Here is a 23,634-nt window from a genome sequence, read left to right on the forward strand (position 1 = left end):
AAAAAAAAAAAAAAGAAAATTATATATACAGATTGCATGTATATACATAATATTTTCTGTTATTACAAAAATACCATAAATGTCAAAATTAAAGGTAGCTTATTATCTGTAACTAAGATTTTTAATGAACAAATTCCATCATAATTAATACACACTGTGAAAGTATAGAAGACCTCCTGTGACGTTTGTTATTTTTCAAGAAAGGTCATAATCATTGTGTTACAAACTATCAATTGCTTTATTTTGGGTTTTCCTTAGCTTATAAAGTTTTTGGTTAGACTATCTATGAAGTTTTGAGGTCACCAAAGAATTTATTCTGTTTGTCTCCATCAGCTGAAGAAACTGGAAAAATGTGATGTTTGTCACACAAATTTTAAGCTAGCTAAATGCTGAAAGATATTCTGACCTTAAAATAATTGTATTTTAATAATGGAGTGGAGATCAGTATGTATGTCTCATTAATAAGCATACAAATTCTGTAATGTAAGTAATGCGATATCAAACGTCTCAACAAACTGAACTTGGGAAACATTGGCTTTATTCACACAAAAGTCTCCAGAAAACTAGAAACGCATCCCGCGGGTGTTGAACATTTCTGCCTGGATGATGGATTGATCGACAGAGCACAGTTTCACAGCTTTTTTATTTTTATTTTTTTACATGTATTTGCTGTAGTTATACATTTATTCCATCAAACACCTTTTCAGGCAAAGAGAGCTTCTTAACACCACAAATAAAATTATGTTTAGTTAAAAACAACTTGCTTAAAAAGACTGAAATAAATTCTGGGCAAACCAGATTTTCTGTAAAATCAGAAGGAAAAACTGAGGATGGATTTCTTCCGATCTTCAGACCAGAGGGTAGCTTGCTCGAGAAGCAATCCCACACTGGTTGGATTTGTTCCTGCTCATCTTAATGTATCCCTTGTCTCCCCATCTGTGACCCCAGCTGCAGAAAAAAAGAAATTACACAGTTTAACAACATTTAGCAGCTAAAAATTAGTAATGTTCACACTAACAGTCCAAAAGCACGTGGAGAAATAATGATCTGCATAAATAAGATGCCTTTACATATTTTTGTATCAGCACTCAGTGAATGTTAGAAGTAGTGAAGTGCATGAATTAAAATACGAGCATCACATGGGAGTAAATACCTGTTCTTGATCAGCCAGTAGTCATGTCCATCTTCTGTACCATAACCCACAGCCAGCACACCATGGTCCAACACTGTCTTGCTGCAGTCGGGGTCATTGTACACTCCTGCAAATACATGTCAATCAGACTGAACAAAAGAACAAATGAAGCATTTCACATTTCTTTTCCAATTTAAAAATGTTTCTCTGCACTTTGCAAATATTTTTTCAATATCTGCACCTGATTGGTAGAATTGGAATGAATGACGAGAAGCATCAATGCCAACAGATATCGGTCCAATAGTGGCCACAGCTTTCTTCAGGGTTTCTTCATTACTGGGTTTGACATGAACATAGCCAGTGCATTTGGCACCAATACCATCAGGCTTGTAACGGCATCGTTGACCCTAATACAGAGAACATATGCTATTATAAGTTTTTACTGTTGTGACACATTTATATAGCAAACAGAGAGTTTGCCAAAATACTGTGATGTTAAAAATAGATTTTGAAAGAAGTTAATAAAGTAGCTCATGCTGTGAGTTTTACAGGGCTTGGAGCTACCATATGTTTTGGCAGTACTGTACAGCCCTTCATGCATGGCCATTATTAACACCACTGTCTGAATGAGCTGCTTTTCATTTATAATTCTGATATTTACAATGTGATGATATTCAGGTGATAAAGACCTGATTGCATATATTCAAGGTTCGTGATTTAAATCACAGAAGAAACAGGTGTGTGTGTGTGTTTGATATATTGCTATCTATTTACCTTAGCCTTATAAGGGTAGGATGTCTCAGTGTCAATTCCTCCATTGGCTTGGATGTACTGAAGGGCCCGTTTCACCGATCCTCCGTTGCAGCCGTTGTTGCCAAAGCTGTGAGAGCAGTCCATTAACTGCTGCTCACTCAGAGACACAAGCTTTCCTGTCTTCCTGAAGTGCTGACCCTCCAGAACACCAGTCTGCAGTAAGGACGAGTCGATTTCAAACCAGACAACAGTTTTTGTTCCCCAATGTTTTTCCAAAGAACACAAAATTTTATGTACTCACTGTACTGAAAGCCCAGCAGGAACCACACTGCTTCTGATCCTTGACTTCAGTGACATATCCCTTATCCCTCCAGTCAACAGTGTCGGGCAGATCAGTACCTTCAGGCAGGCCAAAGAAGGTAGAGCCACGCTGAGGCAGAGAAGCATTGAAGGTGTGAAGGCAACCCTGGGAAACCAGCTGTTTGTACTCTTCATGGTCCTGGTAAAAAGCAGCAAAGTTTATGGGTTTTTATGCAAAAAGTTTTGGTTTTTTTTTTTTTTGCATCCTCACATGCTAATTATATTGAAAAATATTGATGACAACTTAAATGGTTAATTGGTCAAATCTAAATGATATGTCTTTTTCTGCACATACCATATCGGCAAAGTGTGTCATCCCAAGGCGGTAGGATTTCAAACCCTGGTCTGCCAAGATGTTGTGCATTAGCACAAATTTGCGGTTGTTGAGCCAAACCTGCTTCCGGTGAGCCTCATCTGACTCAGAGTCATATGACTTTTCTACCAATTGGAAAAGGAAATTATGGGGAAAAAAGAACAAAAGAAAGTTAATCATTTTGTATTTTAAACCCGCTAACACATTTCTTTTATTTCCGGTTTTATCATCTTTAGCACAAGTAAAAATACAGGTGAGCTCATCTTTCTTTCTAAATGTGAGGCTTGTACAGTATCTTAAAAAACATAAAACATGATCAGAAGCTTCTGACAAAAAGAAAAAATGAAAGAGGAGATGAAGAGTCTGCTGTCTCACCAAATTTCAGTTTCCAAGCGTGAAACTCCAGATCTTCCAGAGAGATGCTGGCACAGCTGGCTACAGCCAGAACAGCAGAAACAACAAGCAGCAACTTCATCTTGACTGAATACAAACAGAAAATAAAGAAATCCTTTGTGACTTACAGGAAACTTATGTTTCTGATGAAAACTGATTTTTTTTTATTCTTTCTTGTTTTAAAATGTTTTCGTCATAATATTGCATGTCACTTTCATTTGACAATATCCACTTTGTCCCATTTTATTTGGGAGTTTCTATCTTACCTCCTCCAGAAATGTTTTTCTGAAATTATTTTCTTTTTTTCATCATAATAACTGAAAAGTGTATTTACACTTTTACAACTAAACTACATGTTTAGTTATCTGTGCTGTAGTTACTTACCTGTCTCAGTGTCCGTATCTGTTGTGCAGCGTGTAGTATAATCACTTCTGGTTGATATAGGTCTGCGTCTGAGAGGAGTTCTTATATAGTGGGCTACTAGCATGACTGCAGTATTCCAGGTCAGCACAGGTGTTTGTAAAGAAAGTGAAAGAACATGAAGCGGTGGAACAGAAAAAGGTGGAGATGTACCTTAACAGTCTGTTACAGTCTCAGTCTACATTAACTCAGGCATCCAGGACACTGTAGTTTAAAATGAAGGCAACAACTTTTTGGTTAACAAAACCAAACAAAAGAACCAAACATAAAGCAAAAAGAAATGCAATTGCCTTCATTTCAAGAGTTTACAGAAGATCACATGACATCACTCACTTAAGGAAACATTTTATTTATGCTCACTCAGCAATAACAAGGAGCACAACAGTGAATGATCTCTTCTGTAATTTGTTACAGATATTGACAAGTTTCAAAAGAGGTTGTCAAAGAATTTTTGGCTTTTCCACCTCTCACCATTGTTGAATGGAAGTTAGATGATAAGGTGGAGGAACCTTCATGACAGTCAGCATTCATTATTCTTCTTTGCTCTCAAGTAGTTTTTGCAAATCTCAGTCCCAGACTCTAAAGTATTATTTTGCATTTGAGAGAAAGATCAACTGAGTTTATTTGACATTTACAAGCCAGAAGCCATAGAAACAATTATTATCTGAGACCCCATGTCAAGAACAATTTATTTTGAATTATTTAGCCAGCTGGAAGCATTTTATGTCAGACAAAATATAAATGACGTCTGACATATTGCCACAGGAAATGAGGTTGAAATGTGCTCTGTCTCATGTTATCTATAAAAGCTCAGCTTGTCTTTAAACCATATTCTCAGCCAACTTGATGTGTCTGAAAAACTACAAGTAAAATAAAGCAAGTTATTCATAACATTACAACACCTTTCACATATTTTGAGGAGATTACAATTTATTGTCAAACACAAGGGGATGAGAAGTTAATCTAGTTCATTAAACAATTAATCTGCAACCTTGAATACTTCTAGGACCTCCTTAATCCCACTGACACGTCTTCCATGGAGGAAGCAGAGTCAGGGGACGAAGGAGATGACTCATCTATCTCTGAGGGTGAGGTCACTGAGGTAGTTAAACAATTCCTTGGTGGCAGAGCACCTGGGGTGGATGAGGTTTGGCCTGAGTTCCTGAACGCTCTGGATGTTGTAGGGCTGTCTTGACTGACACGCGTCAACAATGCTGCGTGGAGATTAGGGGCAGTACCTCTGCCCCTGCTTGGTCTGAATAGCCAGCAATAAGTCAGACTTGTTTCCAATAAGTGATGGAGTCTGCAAGGGCTGCCCTTTGTCACTGATTCTGTTTGTAATTTTTATGGATATAATTTCTATGCGTAGCCAAGTGGCGGAAGGCTTTCACATGGGTGGTCTCCAAATCTCATCTCTGCTTTTTGCAGATGATGTGGATCTGTTGGGTTCAACAGGTGATGGCCTCCGGCTCGCACTGGAACAGTTGAAGAGTCCTCAACAGGTACCATGGTCATCAAAAGTCATTTCAAACAGTGTGAAGAGGTGGGAATGAGAATCAGCACCTCCAAATCTGAGGCCATGGTCCTTGGCCGGAAAAGGGTGGAGTGCCCAATCTGGGTTCCTGTTCTAAGTGGAGGAGTTTAAGTATTTTGGGGTCTTGTTCATGAGTGACAGGAGAAGGGAGCGGGAGATTGACAGACATATTGGTGCTATGGCTGCAGTGATGCGGACGCTGTACCAGTCTGTTGTGGTGAAGAGATAGCCGAGTGTAAAAGCAAACTTTTTTTACCAGTCAAATTACGTCTCTTTCCTCACCTATGGTCACAAGCTGTGGGTAGTGACCGAAAGAATGAAATCATGGATACAAGCGGCAGAAATGGGCTTCCTCCGAAGGGTGGCTGGCTACTCCCTTAGAGATAGTGGAGTTTGGTGAAATCTCCCAACATTACCCTTCCCATGGAGGCTGAGGAGAGTGATGGAGCGATAGATGTAGCACATCCTCAGGCACCACTGCTTCCCACTTAGAAGCATGCCAAGCCAACTCTACAACATCCTGAGCCTTTAGGAATTCTTTCCCTTACTCATTCGCCTAACAATTTTCCAGAGTCGCTTAGAGACTATCGCTCGAGTCACGTTCCACTTGGCAGCTGCCTCCATTCAGACTCAGTTTATCCATTCTCCCTCAGAATGCTGTTGAAGTTTTGCGGGGGGGGGGGGGGGGGGGGGGGGGGGGTAGGAATTGAAGATCTATCAGACCAGGGCTTCCTCCAGACACTCCAAGGGCACCCAAGCATCCTCCCATGCCATCTGATCAAGCTCATAACCAAGTAACAATTAGTTGGCAGCACACCACCTCTCTTCTCCTGAGTGTCCAGAACATAAGGCGTATCTGATAATACAATTACAAAGCTGATGAACCTGTGGTTGTCTTGGTGTCACTTGTGGGCATCTGAATGTGGTGTTTGTTATGGAAAACTGTCATAGGCACCGAAATCTAATAAACAGACTGCTATTCGGGTTCACATCAGGTAGGCTGATCCATAACCATAGAAGGGTCTACCTTTAATGGCTTGTTTTAATTAAGTAGGAGTGTCTATATGGTATTTTATAATGCTATTTCCTCAGGCAGAATAACATTTCTCAAAATGCATAGCTAACCTCACCTGGTCCAACAATAACGGATAGAGTTACTTAGTGAGAGTTGTTAAGCTTTGAACTGAAAGTGGAATAACTCTTAGTTGACAATAATATGAGCTTCTGTCACATAATTTAGGGAGGGTGCTGCTGCTTCGCTTTCTCCAGCTTTTTTTCTGAATGATGCAAACAAAAAAAAGCTTTCATTTCACAGTTGCCAGGGCCCCTCTTAGGTGGTGACTTCCACTTCCCCCACTACAACCACTGATAACAAATGTGAGAAACAGCTTCTTCTCTGAAACTGTCAGACTTAAACTCTGCCAAACTTTTTCTCGAACAAATACAGACATACCAGGGACTCACTATGTGCAATAACAATTTCCTGGTAATAAACCCTTGTTGTGTGCAATAAAGATCTATATTAGTACACAGGTTTTTGCACACCAGCAACCATTGCACTTCAAATTGTTCATGTGTTATTTATATCTTTTTTCCTTATCTCTTTTTTTTGGGGGGGGGGGGGGTTACAGTTAAGTGGGGATATGTGTGTTCTCTTGTGTTGCGTTTTGTTTTGATTTTTAAATTTTTATTTTATTTTATTTATGATTTCGTTCTCAATATGTTGATAATATATAATATACATTATAATAATTATAATCTAGTACAATATACAGTGTTGGGAAGGTTACTTTTAAAATGTATTCCATTACAGAATACAGAATACATGCCCCAAAATGTATTCTGTAACGTATTCCGTTACGTTACTCAATGAGAGTAACGTATTCTGAATACTTTGGATTACTTAATATATTATCATGCTGTTTACAACTACGTGAATGTACTATTGCTGTGATTTATTACTGTTACTGAAGGTCCGCGGCTCCGAACCGTAGTAAAGGGACCTCTGGCTAATATGTCGGGTTCCGTGTCAGGCTCGTAGCCGAAAAATAGCTTTACTTTGTTGTGTGGGTCAACTTTGCTTGCCAGAGGCGTTGAAAGGCTGCTCCAACGGAACTTATTGTTTCGGAGGAAAACACGAACACAGTCGAGTCTTAATAGCTTACTTACACCTGGGCTCGTCGGGCACTCTTCTTGGCTGCAGTGGTTATTATTATATTTACATGCTTCCAGCTCCCGTTTTTGCTCAACGATAACTCGTGCTTTTCCTTTTTCTCCCTCCTCGCGCTCACAGACACATAACGGGTATGGCAGTCCATTCTCCCTGCAGCACGGACTACACTGCCTATGAGGCTACATTCTTTAGAGCTATACCGGTAGCATTCTGCCTATTAGCTTAGCAATACAACAACAAAAAGGCCTCTCTCACCCAGGAAACACGCAGAGAGAGAGAGAGAGAGAGAGAGAGCGTTACCCTGTAACCATGGCAACCGCAACGTTGCCGCCTGGAACAACAGAACGTAGCTGTCAAACAAAACCAAAACAGGCCTGACCCGCGACAATATAAAACAGGAAAGTACCGCCGTGTAATCCATTTATTTCAACAAGGTAACTGTATTCTGAATACCACCTTTTTAAACGGTAACTGTAACGGAATACAGTTACTCATATTTTGTATTTTAAATACGTAACGGCGGTACATGTATTCCGTTACTCCCCAACACTGACAATATATAATAATAATTTTACCTATAAAGTAAATTAAGCAATTACAAGAAAGCTTTCCATTTCCATTTTATAAAATGTCACTTATCAGTTATAAGATTAGAATATTTTTTTTTAAAAAATCATCAAATCTCCATCTCTGAGAGTGTCACAGTCACATTTCTTTTTGCGCTTTGAAAAATAAAGCAACACGTTTGATGAACAACCTCTAGCGCCCTCTTGTGACGCCCCCTTGTATTGCCTTTAAGATTGCACTATAAACTGCAGAATGTGACCATTTTGTTATTTGTTTCTAAGGCTATTTCACCACAGTGGCCAGTTTGCATTATTCAGCTATAACTGAGCCAAATCTTCATGCTGCTTACAACTGCATGTGTCTCTTTTCCATTTTTTTCTGGGATAATTCAGTGTTCTCTCTCTGACTTTGATGCATTTTCTCTCCCTGACTTATTCTCTGGCGAATATTTGAATTTCATCACTTTTAAACATGTAGATAAATCTCTTTACCATCAGAGTCCATCTGCTTTATGACAAACTATTCCACCGTGTAAAACCACCGTGTAAAACAGAATTGTGTGTGCAGCTGAATTGTGTGTGCAGCTGAACTACATGGTGTGCAGTTTGTTTTTTTGCAGTTTGGTTATTTGCTTTTGGTTTTCGTTTTGGGGTTGGGGGGGGGGGGGGGGGGGGGGGTCCATGACATCCCTACTAACCAACACTGACCTGTCCAGGATTTTCATCTAAATTTTGAAAAACACAAAATTGTTCCACTTCACTTTATTTAAAAGGCTTTTTAGAATTTGAAAAATATAAATTCTGCAAGATTATTGGGTATAAAAAGAGCATTTTAGAAAGACAGAGTTTCTCAGAAGTAACAATAGACAAAGGTTGATCAATACGCAAAAATGTACAATTTGTGGAAAATTGCAGAAATTGTAAAGACTCATCATCAAAAGATCTGGAATCTGGAGAAATATTTTAGAAGTGTTTTAGAATCTGATCAAGTAAAATAAACATTCCTTTCCCAAATCTGAGATGTCAACTCCTGATTTATTCTTTCTGCAGGAATGGATTATAGAAAATAAAACTAAATTGAAGTGAATCAACTTTTAAATTTGTCAGGGTGACCCAGTGTTTTGAGTTTTGTACTCTTATTGAGCTTTGATGTCATCATGGTTGATGACTGCTAGTGTTTTGGTTTCTGTTCTGTACTTCTCGCTTTCTAGTTCCTTTTTGTCTTGTGATTGCTAGTTCTTAGGTTTTGGTTCCTGTGCCCGTCATGTTTAGTGTAGGTTTGCAGTTTCTTACTCTTGTCCCTGTGCTCTGTGTTCCCTCTGTTCACTGTGTAGTCCGTGCTGCTGTGCCTGACATGTGCTTCCTGTTTTATTTTGATAGTGTGAAACTTCCCGTGTAACTGTGTTTCCACCTGTTCCCCTTCCTCTCATTGTCCTGCTTGCGTTTTATGCCCTGTGTTTCTCTCTGTTTCTGGTCGCGTTGTGCCCTCACCGTGCTGAGTTTTCTCCCTTCGTGTTTCTGTCTTAATTCTAGTGCATAGTTCCTGGTTGTCCTGGTTCATGTTTCTTAGTTTTTAGTGTCTTGAGTCCACTTTAGTCCTAGTTTTTATGTTTGAGGTTTTGGTTTGGTTTTTTGTGAGTTTATTTTATGTAAAGTTTTCCCAGTAATAAACCTGTTGCTTTAAATTATTCCATCTCTGAGTCCTGGGTTTGGGTCCTACAACCTGGCAGCCACACCACACAGCATGACAAAATTTGCGTTCCACTCCAGATACAAATCATAACTGTTTCAGAATATTATTATTCACTTGAAAAACCCATTGCTAGCTGATTTTTCTTTTCTGGAACCCGTTTTCTGATTTGGTAATTATTTAAAGAAAAATGTAAATAAATAAATAAATAAATACAATCTATCAATCTGTGTTGATAGTCTATAATATGAAAGTGTACAAAATGTCTCCAGAAAGCTAGAAATTTACCCACAGGTGCTGAACATTTCTGCCTGGATGATGGATTGATCAACAGACCACAGTTTCACAGTTGATTTATTTTTGCATGCATTTACAATATTTATAAATTTATTAGCACAATTGCAGGAAAAGAGAGCTTCTTAACACCACAAATAAAATGATTTTTAGTTACATAACCCAGTTAAAAACACTGAAATAAATTTCTGTCAAATCAGAAGAAAAAAAATGAGGATAGGTTTCTTCCCACCTCTTCAGACCAGAGGGTAGGTTGCTTTAGAAGCAATCCCACACTGGTTGGATTTGTTCCTGCTCATCTTTATGTATCCTTTCTCTCCCCATTCAAGGCCGAAGCTACAGGAAAAAACAAATGAGCAACATTTAGCAGCAAAAAATGAATAGCGTCCACACTAGACATAAGAACCTGCATAAATAATATGCATTTACATGTGCGCATGTGTGTGTGTGTGTGTATCAGCACTCACTCTTAGAAAAAGTGAACTGCATGAATTCAAATATGAGCATCACATGTGGGTATTTACCTGTTCTTGACCAGCCAGTAGTCACGTCCATTTTCTGTACCATAACCCACAGCCAGCATAGCATGGCTGAACCATGAGGTTATACATGAAGGCTCGTCATACACTCCTAGAAATATATGTCAGTTAGACAAATGAAGCACTTCACATTTGATCGTTTTCAATTTAAAGGTTTCATGACACTTTCCAAGTATTTTTTTTCAGTGTGTGCACCTGATTGGTAGAACTGAAACGACTCGTGAGAAGCATCCACGGCAATAGATATCGGTCCAATGGTGGCCACAGCCTCCTTCAAAGCAGCTTCATTCGGACTTACATCAACATAGCCGGTACACGTGGCACCAACAGTTTCAGGGTTGTAATGGCAATTTCCTTCCTAATACAGAAAAAAAGATGCTATAATTTATTGTGTTTGTCATAATTATATTCACAAAAAGAGCATTTAGAAAACACCGTGATCTTAAAATTGTGTTTTGAAAGAAGCCAGTAAAGTAGCTAATGCTGTGGGCTTCATGTGGCTTGGAGCTAATATGTGTTTTGGAAGTACACAACTTCATACACTTTCATGATTAATAACACTGTCTGAATAAGCTGATTTACACTTCTTCTCCTTCTTATATTAGTATTATGATTGTCAGGTAATGGTAATTATTTTTTCATAATGCTTACCTTGGCCTCATAAGGGTAGGATGCTTCAGTGTCAATTCCTCCAGTTGCTTGGACGTACTTGAAGGCCCAGTCCATCCAGCCTCCACCGCAGCCATGGTTGCCAAAGCTCTGAGAGCAGTCGACCAACTGCTGTTTACTCAGAGACACCAGCTTTCCTGTCTTCCTGAAGTTCTGACCCTCCAGTGCACCAATCTGCAATAAGGATGAGTCTATTTGAACCCAGACAATAGTTGAACAAACTTCCAATTTTACAGGATTAAAGAACACTGGGGCTTATGTACTCACTGCACTGAAGGCCCAGCAGGAGCCACACTGCATCTGATTCTGGACATCGGTGACATATCCCTTATCCCTCCAGTCAACAGTGTCAGGTAGATCAGTACCTTCAGGTAGCCGAAGGAAGGTAGAGCCGCGGTGATGCAGAGAAGTATTGAAGGAGCCAAGGCAGCCCCGGGAAACCAGTCGTTTGTACTCTTCATTTTCCTGGTCAAGAGGGACCAAATTTATCAGTTTTTAGTTCAAAAGTTTGTTTTTTGATCCTTACAATTACAACTAAAAATAATGATGACACATCTTTTTCTGCATATACCATGTCAGCAAAGTGGGTCATCCCAAGTCGGTAGGACTTCAAACCCTGGTCTGCCAAAATGTTGTGCACTAAAACATGTTTGCGGTTGTTGAGCCAGATTTGTTTCCGGTGAACCTCCTCTGACTCAGAGTCATATGACTTTTCTGCATATTGAAATATAAGGAGATTATGAGAAACAGAATAAAGGAAAATCTATTAATAAATTTTAGGGAAAAGGCATATTTCTCTTTATTTACAAAGTCTTTCAAGTTTGTGGCTTGTACAGCATCTTAATGTCAACAGAACACAATTAAAAAACAAAAGGTTTACATCAAAAAGGAGATGAAGAGTCTGCTGTCTTACCAAACTTGAGTTTCCAGGCATGAAACTCCAGATCTTCCAGAGAGATGCTGGCACAGCTGGATACAGCCAGAACAGCAGCAACAACAAGCAGCAACTTCATCTTGACTGAACACAAGCAGAAGAAGACAGAAATCCTTTGTGACTTACAGGAAACCACACAGGCAGTTTCGATTTTTTTTTTTTTTTTTAATGACAGTTTTAAAAGCACTGTGTCATAATGTTGGATGTCACTTTCGTAGCGTCACACTATTCACTTTGATTTTTTCTTCGACTATTTGTTTCACATCTCTCACCAATTCTTTCCAAAATTAATGACTCTCTGCTTTTTTTCATCAACACATTGCTGAAAAGTGTATTCATAATTGTCTACATGTCTAGTTAACTCTACTGTAGCTACTTACCTGTACCGTATGACTCCGTCTGACTGATAACCACCTGTGGCTGATATACAACTGTGTCAGAGGGAGCTTGTTTATATAGCCGACTATAATATGACTGCAGTACTCCAGTCAGGTCAGGACAGCACGGAAAGAAAAAGTGTCAAGCACTGAAGTACAAAAGGGTGGAGCTAAACATTGAGAGTGAAAATAATTTTCCAAAGAGGAAGTCACAGAGTGTTTGGCTTTTCCCCACAGTGTTAACTGGAAGTTACACAGTCATGTGGATGAACCTTAATGACAGAATTCTTTGGTCTTTTTTCTCTCAAGTAGCTTTTGCAAATTTCTGAGGTGTTTCGGGGATTACTGAAAAAACACTCAAACTTAAATATGTTGTACTGTGTTTCCCTCTCCTGCTGGTCTACTTACAAAATCCATGCTGCTACTTTGCTAAAAGCCACAGAAGCAGTCAGTATGTGTCCACACTTTTTGAACAACATAAATGGTTTACTTCAAATGATTTAAGCCAACTGAAAGCAGGATGAAATGTGTTATATCTTATATATCTGTATAAAAACTCAGCTTGTCTTCGAGAAATATTTTTACTTGATGTGTCTGAAAAACTACAAATAAAATTAAACAACTCAAATCAAGCAAGTGGACAGATACTGAATCTACTACATGAAACACAGTTTGAAATCAAGTTGTTTATTTAACAAGTTACAATCTGACTTTGACCTTAGATTTGTTTTTGTGAGCAGAAATTCCTTCCTCAGGTGTATGACTCGTGATTATTTCCCATCACCACAAACCGGTTGAGGCAGTCTGACATCACTCCCAGAGGTTACTTCTGCTGAAGATTTCTTCCTGTTAACCATCTGTTGGTATACAGCAACACTTGCTGAATGATTTGATTTGCATCTCCAACTGCTATTAGGCAAGATAACAATAGTCATTTGTTATGAAGACCTGTAGAGTCAAATATTGTGATCTGGGATTTTTCTGCACACATCAAATGACCTACATCACCTGGCCACATAACTGTTTGTCAATGACTTGTCAAATATCAAATGTTTCTTAAACTCAATGAATTAAAGGTAAAAGTCTGCACTTCAGTTGCATTTTGAGTGTTTGATTTAAAATGGTATGGATGGACAAAACCAGATGAATTGTGCCTCTATCCAAAAAATTACGTGTATGTGACATTACTCTGACATAGAGTTTGCTTCATCTGTGTAGAGAATCTTCTTTCTAAGGTTTCTGATGCCTGAGGTGTTTACTAAGCACACAGTCAGTGTACATATCATGGATCTTTGTTGTTTCATCCTGGACAGTGTATCTGACACTCACCAATCCTCAGCCACCTTCCTTCTGTTTAGGAGCTTCCTTGTCCTCACATATGTGGCTTCTATCTCCTCCTTTGGCCAGGTTATTACTGTAGAGCTTATCTGACAACTGGCAGGGCGTAGGTTTTGATTGCCCAGATCTTGTTCTACCCATTCAGTTGACTGACTAATAATAGCAACTTCTTTGTGGTTCCCATTCACTGTAGGATTTCCAGGTACTTCTAGCTATTCTCAGTGTCTGGATTTTTGCCTTCTGGCAGTGGATCTCCTCAATTCTGATTACTTTCCATCTCTCTACAACCCCACATTAACCCCTAACTGTACTAATTTTCTTGTTTATGTTTGCAAAATTAGCCTCTGTAATGTAGGCAACAGATAGAGCTGTTTTTGTTTTTAATCCCCCCTCTTTTTCTGTGTTTGTATTCTACATAATTGATATAACCTGAGTACATTCATTAGAATCAAAATATGGAATGAAATAACATTTATATTTCCTTGCACTAATATCATTTTACTGCATCAATTGACCCAACTGCAGCAGCACAATTCTCTTTTATTACATAAAAAAATACTCAAAAGATACTTTTTGCTTTCTTATTTTGAGTAAGTTTCAGAACCTGTACTTTATCATTTTTAATTGAGTAAAGAAGTTAAATCAGTACTTCAGCTCTTACCAATGTTTTTTAACAGAAGTATCCGTACTTCTGCCTAATGGTGAAAACAGCATTGGCAGTTGTGGCGGGGCATGGTCCGTGACTTGGCTGCGGGGGAGGCTGACATACCTGAGGTCAATCAGCTCATCACGCCTCCCCTATATTAAACATGTTGGGACCTGAGCTTGTTGTTGTGTGTAGGACGCAGCTTAAAAGCTGTGAAAAAGACGTGAGTTGAAGAGACAACAACTGAATAAAGAAGCGTTCTGGAAAGTGCAAGTATGTGGTTGGGTCCGTCATTCCTCTCACAATAGTCTATCTAACTAAAAACCATGATTGCAAATCCTATCAGGATTGATCTCTGACTTGTGCTAACTTTTGTTACAAAAAGGAATGGATGAAGGTGCATTACTCAGCCTTTTTGCAAGCTACTGCTTCATTACAGGGCAAATTTTCTGATAAAACAAATACATTATATTTCTCATGGTGGCTGTACAGGAAAAGCCAGGGACGGATCACCAGTCAACTTTTTTCTTTGGGGAACACAGAAGTATAAAAAAATAGAAATCCCACTGGTGCTGATCATAGTGGACTGATCAACAGACCAAAGTTTAAATGCTAAAAAACATGTCTTGGTTATTAAGCCATACACTACCAACACAGTGAAATAAACACAATTACTTTTATTAAATGTCAATGTGAAACATTTTGTTTATTTATTTATTTATGTTTCATGTATTTGCAGTCTTTATGATGTTATTTCATTAAACACTAATGCAACAAAAAGAGAGCCTGTTGACACCGCAAACAAAATGACATTTAGTTACATAACTTGGTAAAGATGAGCACAATTGCAGGAAAAGAGAGCTTCTTAACACCACAAATAAAATTATTTTTAATTACATAACCCAGTTAAAAACGCTGCAATAAATTTCTGTCAAATCAGAAGAAAAAAATGAGGATAGGTTTCTTCCGACCTCTTCAGACCAGAGGGTAGCTTGCTGCAGTAGCAATCCCACACTGGTTGGATTTGTTCCTGCTCATCTTAATGTATCCCTTGTCTCCCCATCCAAGGCCGAAGCTACAGGAAGAAAGAAATTAACAACATTTAACAGCTAAAAATGGACTGTGTTCACACTAACAGTTCAATAGCATGTAGAGACATGATGATCCGATTGTTAATCCATAAAACAAGTTTTTATGTATCTGTGTATCAAATATAAATTTAAATATAACCATCGCATGTGGGCATTTACCTGTTCTTGATCAGCCAGTAGTCATGTCCATTTTCAGTACCATAACCCACAGCCAGTACACCATGGTTCAACATTGTGCTGCTGCAGTCGGGCTCATCATAAACTCCTGCAAATACATGTCAATTAAACTGATAGATGTAAAGAACAAAACTATTCCCATTTCTTTTTCAGTTTTAAGACAATTTTCTTGGTACTTTCAATTGTGTTTCAATGACTGCACCTGATTCATAGAGCAGAAAAGACGGACGAGAAGCATCAATGGCCACAGATATTGGTCCGATGGTAGCCACAGCTTCTTTCAGGGTTTCTTCATTAGCTGGTTGCACATCAACATAGCCGGTGCATGTAGCACCAGTAGATTTAGGGTTGTAACGGCAATCTCCATCCTAATACAGAGGAAATATGTTATAATTTCTTGCGTTGATCGCAACACAGCATATAAAAAATGTGATGTTGAAAATGGATTTAGAAAGAAGTCAATAAAGTAGCCATTGTGGGGTTTATTACTTGGACCTATAGTATTTTTGGAAGTACTGTAAACTGCTTCAAACACTTTCATGCTTAATAACACTGTCTAAACGAGCCAATTTGCACCCCTGATTCATATATTTATCAATAATAATAATGAATAATAATGAAGCTTATGCGTATGTTCTATAAGGAAGATCTGTTGTCACACATCTGTCTGCTTCCCAGGTGTTGGCATCTAATCTAAGCTTTGCATCACTTCCACTGTGACTTCTGCTGTAAAGCTTATTGTGACATAACTGGTCTGGTCCAATCATATTTCTGCCAGCCTTCTTCAAGCCAATCAACCTTCACTCCGCATACTGTAAGTCTCACTGGCATCTGTCATTTTCCCTTGCAGATGCCGTCATGCAGCACACCTTCTCCGCATCACCACCTCTCGCTCGTCACAGGCTTCATTCAAGCCTCGATCTTCATCGCCACCACCAATTGTTCTAATCCCTATCACCTCTGGGATTCTGGTCTGCTTTGATGGGCCATCAGAGTCTAACAGCCAAATAACTGAATTCTGTATATCAATAAATGATGTTCAGTTCCGTCTAATAATCTCTCCTTATTGAAATAATAATAATAACTTTATTTATTTATTCAGTTTTCAAAACACAGATTTACAAAGGGCTTCACAGTTCAAATAAAAGGTGCACGTTGAAGACAAGTGTGCAACATACAGACACATAAACAGTCACATGGTCAGTCATACCGACAGATCTTCTTCCCACATACACATATACATACTTGTATTGTTTCAAAGTATGGCCAAAATTGAAGGGGAATGGATTAAGGAAACACTAACCAATAGAAATGAGTTTTCAGCATTTGCTTAATAATAATAATAATAATAATAATAATAATAATAATAATAAATAACCAACCTAATTGATTGAGGAAGGCAATTCCACAATTTGGGCACTAAAACCTCAAAAGCACAATCACCTCTCCAGAGTGAGGGAGGGATTAGAAGGCCCTGGTTAGACAATCAGAGAGGCTGGCTGCATTGATAAGGTGTCAGAAGATCTGCTAAATACACAGGAGCCTGTCCACATAGAGCCTTTTATGTTAATAACAGAATTTTAAAGTGGATTCTGAATTTTATTCGAAGCCAGTGAAGGGATGCAAGGATAGGTGTGACTGTCAGCTAGTTTTAGTTGGCAGTCTTGCAGCTGTGTTCTTAACTAATTGGAGACTGGTTATGGAAGACTGAGAAATGCATGTGAAAAGTGAACTGCAATAATCAAGTTTTAAAGTTGTAAATTAAAGTGCATACTAAAAGTTCAAGATGATTGAAAGGTAAAGGTTTGATTTTCACAATATTTTTCAAATGAAGGAAACAAAACTGGGTAACCTTTGAGATATGAGTTTTGAAATTAAAGTGATGATCAAAAGTGACACCAAAGTTTTTTGCAGATGATTTGAAATGATTGGCATGGGGGCTAATGTACTGACTAATGTCCTTAGTGGGCTGAGCACTAGAACCTCAGTTTGGCCCAGGGGTAAAATATATAAAGAAGCCCTGGGGCAGGTGCAGATGAGGACATTGATTGATACATTGATTTATATGAATTCTGAATTATCTGTTTGATAAGTATGATGAAAACCATTTGAGAGCAGTACCAGAGAGGACAACGCAGTTTTGTAGCCTGCTAATAAGGGTAGCATGTTCAACAGTATCAAAAGCTGTTGAGCAGGACATTTATCTGAATGTATTATAATATCATCAGTAAAGTTATCATAAAGTTATCAAGCTGATGATAGTGAGATGGCAAAGTGCTGAGGCTTGTATAAATTCAAAGATCGTGATTTAAAAGGAATCAGGTGTGACATGTTTTTGACATATTGCAGTCTATTTACCTCGGCCTCATAAGGGTAGGACTCCTCAGTGTCAATCCCTCCATTTGCTTGGATGTACTGGAAAGCGTGATCCATCAGGCCTCCATCACAACCTTCATTGCCAAACTCTCCAGAGCAGTCGACAAGCTGCTGCTTACTCAGAGACACCAGCTTTCCTGTTTTCCTGAAGTGCTGACCCTCCAGTGAGCCAGTCTGCAAGAAAAATTAGTGAATGTGAAACCAGACAACAGTTGAGCAAAGTTCCCCATGCTACAAAGACAAAGAACAGAAAGTTATTTCTACTTACTGCACTGAAGGCCCAGCAGGAGCCACATTGCATTTGATTCTCAACATCGGTGACATATCCCTTATTTCTCCAGTCAACAGTGTCGGGTAGATCAGTACCTTCACGTAGTCGGAAGAAGGTAGAGCCGCGGCGAGGTAGAGAAGAATTGAAAGAGTGAAGGCAGCCCTGGGAAACCAGCCGTTTGTACTCTTCATTTTCCTGAGAAGAGGAACAGAGTTCATGGGGTTTTTATTTAAATGTTTCTATGCATTCTTACATGCTTATATGCATTACAAAAAAGGTATTTGTGAAATTGTAAATGGTGAGGAGTAAAATCTGAATTTTGCACATACCATATCACCAAATTGGGTCATCCCAAGGCGGTAGGACTTCAAACCCTGGTCTGCCAAGATGTTGTGCACTAGCACATGTTTGCGGTTGTTGAGCCAGATCTGCTTCCTTTGAGCCTCATCTGATTCAGAATCATATGACTTATCTACCAATTGGAAAAGGAAATAGTGAAAACAGAACAAAAGAAAATACATTGGTAATGAATGTAAGAAATAATCTGCTAAGAAATTTCCCTTTTTACACAAATTTAACATATTAGGGTGAGCTCACATTTCTTTCCAAGTCTTCCCAAGGATCAACAGCAATAAAAAGACTAAAAGAGTCTGCTGTCTTACCAAACTTGAGTTTCCAGGCGTGAAACTCCAGATCTTCCAGAGAGATGCTGGCACAGCTGGATACAGCCAGAACAGCAGCAACAACAAGCAGCAACTTCATCTTGACTGAACACAAGCAGAAAAAGACACAGATCCTTTGTTACTTACAAAAAAACAGACAGCTTGTTTCTGATGTTTTTCAGTTTTAAAATGTTTTCTGTCATAATATCTTCTGTCACTTTCATAGAATTACAGCATCTACTCTGCCCATTTTCTTTGAGTTTTTATTTCACCTTCCAATTCTTCCTTAAATGAATGATTCTCAGGTTTTTTCCATCAGCATGTTACTGAAAAGTGTATTTACACTCATCTATGTGTCTATCAGTGCTGTAGCTGCTTACCTGTCTCAGTCTGTCACGAAGACGAACCACCTGTGACTGATGTACGTCTGTGTCAGAGACGAGTTCCTCTATAGCCGACTACAGTTTTCCAGTCAAGTCAGGACAGAAGTGTGCAACATAGCAAAAGAATGTAATGCACTGAAGCATAAAAAGGTGGAGCTTACCATTAAGAGTCAACACAATTTGTTTGGCAGTGTTCCAAAGAGGAAGTGTGACTTTTTTACCCGCCCCCACAGTTGTTCACTGGAGGTTCACTGGTTGAGTAACATTCATGAAAGTCAGCATTTAGTCTTCTTTGGTCTTCAATAGTTTTTGCAAATCTCTTAGCTGTGTTTGGAATTATGAAAAAAAAACAGTCCCAGACCTAAATTGTGCTGTGTTTCTTTCTCCTGCTGGTCTATGTACAAACAATATTTTCACTCAATTGCTAAAAAGCCATATAAGCAGCCAATATCTGAGTCCACATTTCAGACTTTTTTAACAACAAAAATGATTTTGAAGTATTTAAGGCAGCTGAAAGTAGCCCAGTATGAAATGTGTTAGCTTGTCATTGAGCAATATTCTCAGCCATCTTCGAGTGTCTGAAAATCAGTGAATAAGATAAAGTAAAACAATGCAAGCAAATCCCCTCTCACAAATTTATAGTTAAACACAAGGGTATGTAAACAGAATCTACAACATGGAACATAATTAATCTGCAATCTTAATAATAAAGTTGTTTATTTAACAAACCAGATAAGGCCAGGAGGTTGACTGGAGCTCATAGAGAAAAATGTAAAGAACTGAAGCAGATAAATGTGTAACTATACTTTAAGTGTCCGTGTAGATTCTCAGTTATTCAGGTGTTGGTAGTATTGAGCTCTTGAAATGAATTGTCAGAATTCTTGGCTTTTTCCAACTCCCATAAATGTTCACTAGAGTTGAGGAAGGGTGATCTGGTGGAGGAACATTGATATCAGTCAGCATTTCTTATGAGAGAAATGGATGAGGTTTTCAAATATTACAGGCAACTGTTGTTGTTTTGATGGCACTTTTATTTTTTGTGTTACATGCTGTTGAAATGTCAATTTAATGAGTCACCACACTTCAAAACCAAGCACTCCTTGAGCTGGTCCAAAGGTCTGTAGTGAAGAAGTGGAGAGCTGGAGCTCGGTACTCCCTGGTGTTTCATTTTTCCTGTGAGATCTGAAATGTTTCAAGAAGTCTACACACCTTCATGTAGCGGGTGGCTAAACCTTTTTAACATGTATGTATCGCACCACACTGTAGAGTACCCTAGATTGTATAGGAAAAGGCTATATGCTGGCCAAAAAACATTCCCTCAGTCAGTTCTCCTTTTTGCAGAACTGCAATCATCAGTACTCAGCAGCGATGTGGCAGTGTCATGGTGTGGCTGAAAGCGAAAGGTGACAAATGCAAATACACTACCCCACTGCAAAATCTCCAGTGTTAAATTGACACTAGAAAAGTGTTTATATGTGTCCACTGACAGTGTTATATTTTAACAGTAACTTAGTCAGTGTTAAAGATTAACAGTGACTAACATATAAAATTACTAGAATTTTTATTTATTTTCCAATTGACCACTGGAGATTTTGCAGTGCACTAGACGTGTCACACCACTCTGGACTCGACCAGCAAGGCCAAGTTCACTAAATTAATAAACTTGAGTTGTTATAATTCTTATAAAACTTTAGCTCTATATCAAGGTTTATTTAACTGGTACATTCTTTTCTCTGTCCTTAACTTCATTTAATTAATGAATCTGAGATAAACTCCAGACTAAGAAAGAGTCCACTCCGTTAGTCGAACCTCGGCTACAGGAGGAACAATACAGTTCTCGTCCTGGTCGTGGAACGCCGGACCAGCTCTTTATCCTCTTAAGGATACTTGCCTGTGCATGGGAGTTTGCCCAACCAGTCTACATGTGCTTTTTGGACTTGGAGAAGGCATTCGACCATGTCCCTCGGAGTGTCCTGTGGGAGGTGCTTCAGGAGTATGGGGTGTCTTGCCCATTGTTACGGGCCATTCGATTCTTGTACAACCATTGCAGGAGCTTGGTCCACATACCTGACAATAAGTCAGATTCGATGTGATGGAGTCTGCCAGGGCTGTTCTTTGTCACCGATCCTGTTTGTAATTTTTATGGACTGAATTTCTAGGCATAGCCAAGTGGCGGAAGGCTTTCACTTGGATGGTCTCAGAATCTCATCTCTGCTTTTTGCAGATGATGTGGATCTGTTGGCTTCAACAGGCGATGGCCTCCAGCTCGCACTGGGACAGTTCACAGAGTGTGAAGAGGTGGGAATGTGAATCAGCACCTCCATATCTGAGGCCATGGTCCTCAGCCAGAAAAGGGTGGAGTGCCCACTCTGGGTCAGGGACGAGTTCCTGCTCCAAGTGGAGGAGTTTAAGTATCTTGGGGTCTTATTCACGAGTGACGGGAAAAGGGAGTGTAATAGAAAATTTCTATTATTCACATTTGAAGTATTAAAGTGCTCATGCATATGCTTAGTTGTGACATTGTAGCTGACTGTTCAGTGAAAGTTTCTAAAACTAAATGAACTTATTTCAGCTACAGCAGCTGGAGAAGACAACTCCCTTTACAAGCGCTAATAACGCCAAGGGCACAAAACAGCATACCTATTGTTCCATTAGGTTTCATAGCGAGGCTCGTGATGTGTGGTATGATCGGTTTGTAACTTCCTCCCTCTTCCTTGGAATGCATAAAGGAGCGAGAGCACCACTTGTGGTCAGCCAAGTAGCTTAGAGTCTGCAGAAGTTCTTTTTTTTCACACACACAATGAAAATGTGCTCATAATCGAGTTGGTGCTCCGTATTTTGAGGGTAAAGAGCTTCGTTCAAGCGTTACTGTCTGGATTGATATGTTGCCGGATGACGTAGAGTGCAGAGGCTTTTTTTTTTTGCAGCATGCTTACACATACACATAATAATATTAATAATAATAATAATAATAATAATAATAATAATAATAATAATAATAATAATAATAATAATAATAATAATAATAATAATAATACCTTTTATTTAAAAGCGCCCGGACAAGCTGGAGGAGGTGGCTGGGGAAAGGGAGGTCTGGGCTTCTCTACTTAGGTTGCTGCCCCTGCGACCCAGCCCCGGATAAGTGGAAGAAGATGGCTGGATAGATGGAGATAAATTTTCACCAACTACAGCCCAAGAAAGTAAAGCTGTTTCTGAAAAGATAAAGCAAGAAATGTTATTTAAAGAAAAAAAGATCAAAACAAGATTAAAGACAGGAGAAACCAGAGAGGAGAATGTAATTTTTTGCTTCTAAACACTATGGATGCAGCCCGTATAAAGGGGATGATCTGATTGTTATGGTTTTCTCTCTAAGTCCACAGGATGTTTACTGATTTGGTTATTTGGAACTACATAAATATATCTGAATTAACTTGAACAGTATGTTACAGAACAGTGTGAGTGCACTGAAGGCCCACCAGGAGCCACACTGTTTCTGAGCAGGAGCTGGTGCTCTGGTGTCCATGAGCTGATGTTGGATGGCATGTGATCAGTTGGTTAGCTGAGCTGTATGCTAGATTAAGGCTACCAGACTTCACACACTACCTAAAAATTCTTGCTTGCTTGCTTACACTTCATTACTGTGTTCCTATATGTTTACATTTGCCAGTCAAATCATCTTTCACTTTTACATCTTTATTTTTTAGTGCTTTTGATGAATGATTCCGACTCACAACCTTTCAAAAGGCACCAAATACTAAAAATAAAAACAGTAAAACTGTAAATGGAAACATTAAGCAAGGATTGTTACTTTAAAAAAAAAAAAAAGTTCAAACACAGTCTGTCCCTGTGTGTTGGCCCTGCGACGGACTGGCGACCTGTCCAGGGTGTACCCCGCCTCTCGCCCTATGACAGCTGGGATAGGCTCCAACGCCCCCCGCGACCCTGAAAAGGATAAGCGGAAGCGAATGGATGGATGGATGGATGGAAGTTCAAACACAGAGGAAACCACAAAGGAGACATTTCTCTACAAAATGAAGTTTCCACTTCTGAAACTTCTTGCCCACAGCTGTTATTTTTCACCTTAGGTTTGCGAGCCAAATGTCAAAGAAGCAGCCAGCATGTGAGGGTGCATCTCATTCCACATTTCAGACTTTTCTAGTTCGTTTTGAATTATTTAGTCAAGCTTAAAGTAATTTATGTCAGCTGAAGCTCAGCTAATGTGTCCAAAGAACCATGAATAAAATTAAGCAAGAATCAGTATAACATTAAAAGCCCCTTTCACATATTTTGAGAAGATCATAATTGATTGTTAAACAATGAGGTGAAGCAAACAGAAGCTACTTTTCTGTAATCTTTAGGAAAAATACAAATACATGATTTGGGATCAAGTATTCTTTCTGTCAGGTACATAACTTCATCCAGATAAGTTGTTGTTTGTTTGTTTGTTTGTTTGTTTGTTTGTTTGTTAGTTAGTTAACTGGTGTACTACATGCTTATTTGTTTGTTTTTTATAGAAATTCATAAAGTCTACCAAATTACCCTT

At 38.9% G+C, this 23,634-nt stretch overlaps 3 protein-coding genes across 5 annotated transcripts; all 3 read right to left on the minus strand.

The window, feature by feature from the left end:
* Positions 1–307: 307 nt before the first annotated feature.
* On the minus strand, positions 308–19,565 carry LOC146496263 (cathepsin L-like peptidase). Its single transcript, XM_085144228.1, has 9 exons — positions 19,097–19,565; positions 3,336–3,351; positions 2,934–3,038; positions 2,541–2,683; positions 2,187–2,384; positions 1,907–2,098; positions 1,374–1,539; positions 1,154–1,259; positions 308–948 (listed from the first exon to the last, which is right to left on the minus strand). The coding sequence occupies exons 3-9, from the start codon at positions 3,031–3,033 to the stop codon at positions 849–851; spliced, it is 1,005 nt and encodes a 334-aa protein (XP_085000354.1). The 5' UTR covers positions 3,034–3,038; positions 3,336–3,351; positions 19,097–19,565; the 3' UTR covers positions 308–848.
* On the minus strand, positions 9,671–13,087 carry LOC146496264 (cathepsin L-like peptidase). Of its 2 annotated transcripts, none has more exons than XM_085144225.1 (8): positions 12,865–13,087; positions 11,750–11,854; positions 11,408–11,550; positions 11,104–11,301; positions 10,819–11,010; positions 10,363–10,525; positions 10,153–10,258; positions 9,671–9,964 (listed from the first exon to the last, which is right to left on the minus strand). In XM_085144225.1, the coding sequence occupies exons 2-8, from the start codon at positions 11,847–11,849 to the stop codon at positions 9,865–9,867; spliced, it is 1,002 nt and encodes a 333-aa protein (XP_085000351.1). In that variant the 5' UTR covers positions 11,850–11,854; positions 12,865–13,087; the 3' UTR covers positions 9,671–9,864. The 2 variants fall into 2 exon arrangements, with proteins under 2 accessions (XP_085000351.1, XP_085000352.1); XM_085144226.1 differs by lacking the exon at positions 12,865–13,087 and adding an exon at positions 12,151–12,567.
* On the minus strand, positions 14,794–19,199 carry LOC146496265 (cathepsin L-like peptidase). Of its 2 annotated transcripts, XM_085144219.1 has the most exons (9): positions 19,089–19,199; positions 18,709–18,813; positions 18,376–18,518; positions 18,044–18,241; positions 17,758–17,949; positions 15,602–15,767; positions 15,382–15,487; positions 15,075–15,206; positions 14,794–14,960 (listed from the first exon to the last, which is right to left on the minus strand). In XM_085144219.1, the coding sequence occupies exons 2-8, from the start codon at positions 18,806–18,808 to the stop codon at positions 15,107–15,109; spliced, it is 1,005 nt and encodes a 334-aa protein (XP_085000345.1). In that variant the 5' UTR covers positions 18,809–18,813; positions 19,089–19,199; the 3' UTR covers positions 14,794–14,960; positions 15,075–15,106. The 2 variants fall into 2 exon arrangements, with proteins under 2 accessions (XP_085000345.1, XP_085000344.1); XM_085144218.1 differs by having other exon boundaries at positions 14,794–15,206.
* Positions 19,566–23,634: the final 4,069 nt, after the last annotated feature.

Source organism: Neolamprologus multifasciatus, chromosome 19, assembly GCF_963576455.1.
Source record: "Neolamprologus multifasciatus chromosome 19, fNeoMul1.2, whole genome shotgun sequence".
Classification (NCBI taxonomy): Eukaryota; Metazoa; Chordata; class Actinopteri; order Cichliformes; family Cichlidae; genus Neolamprologus; species Neolamprologus multifasciatus.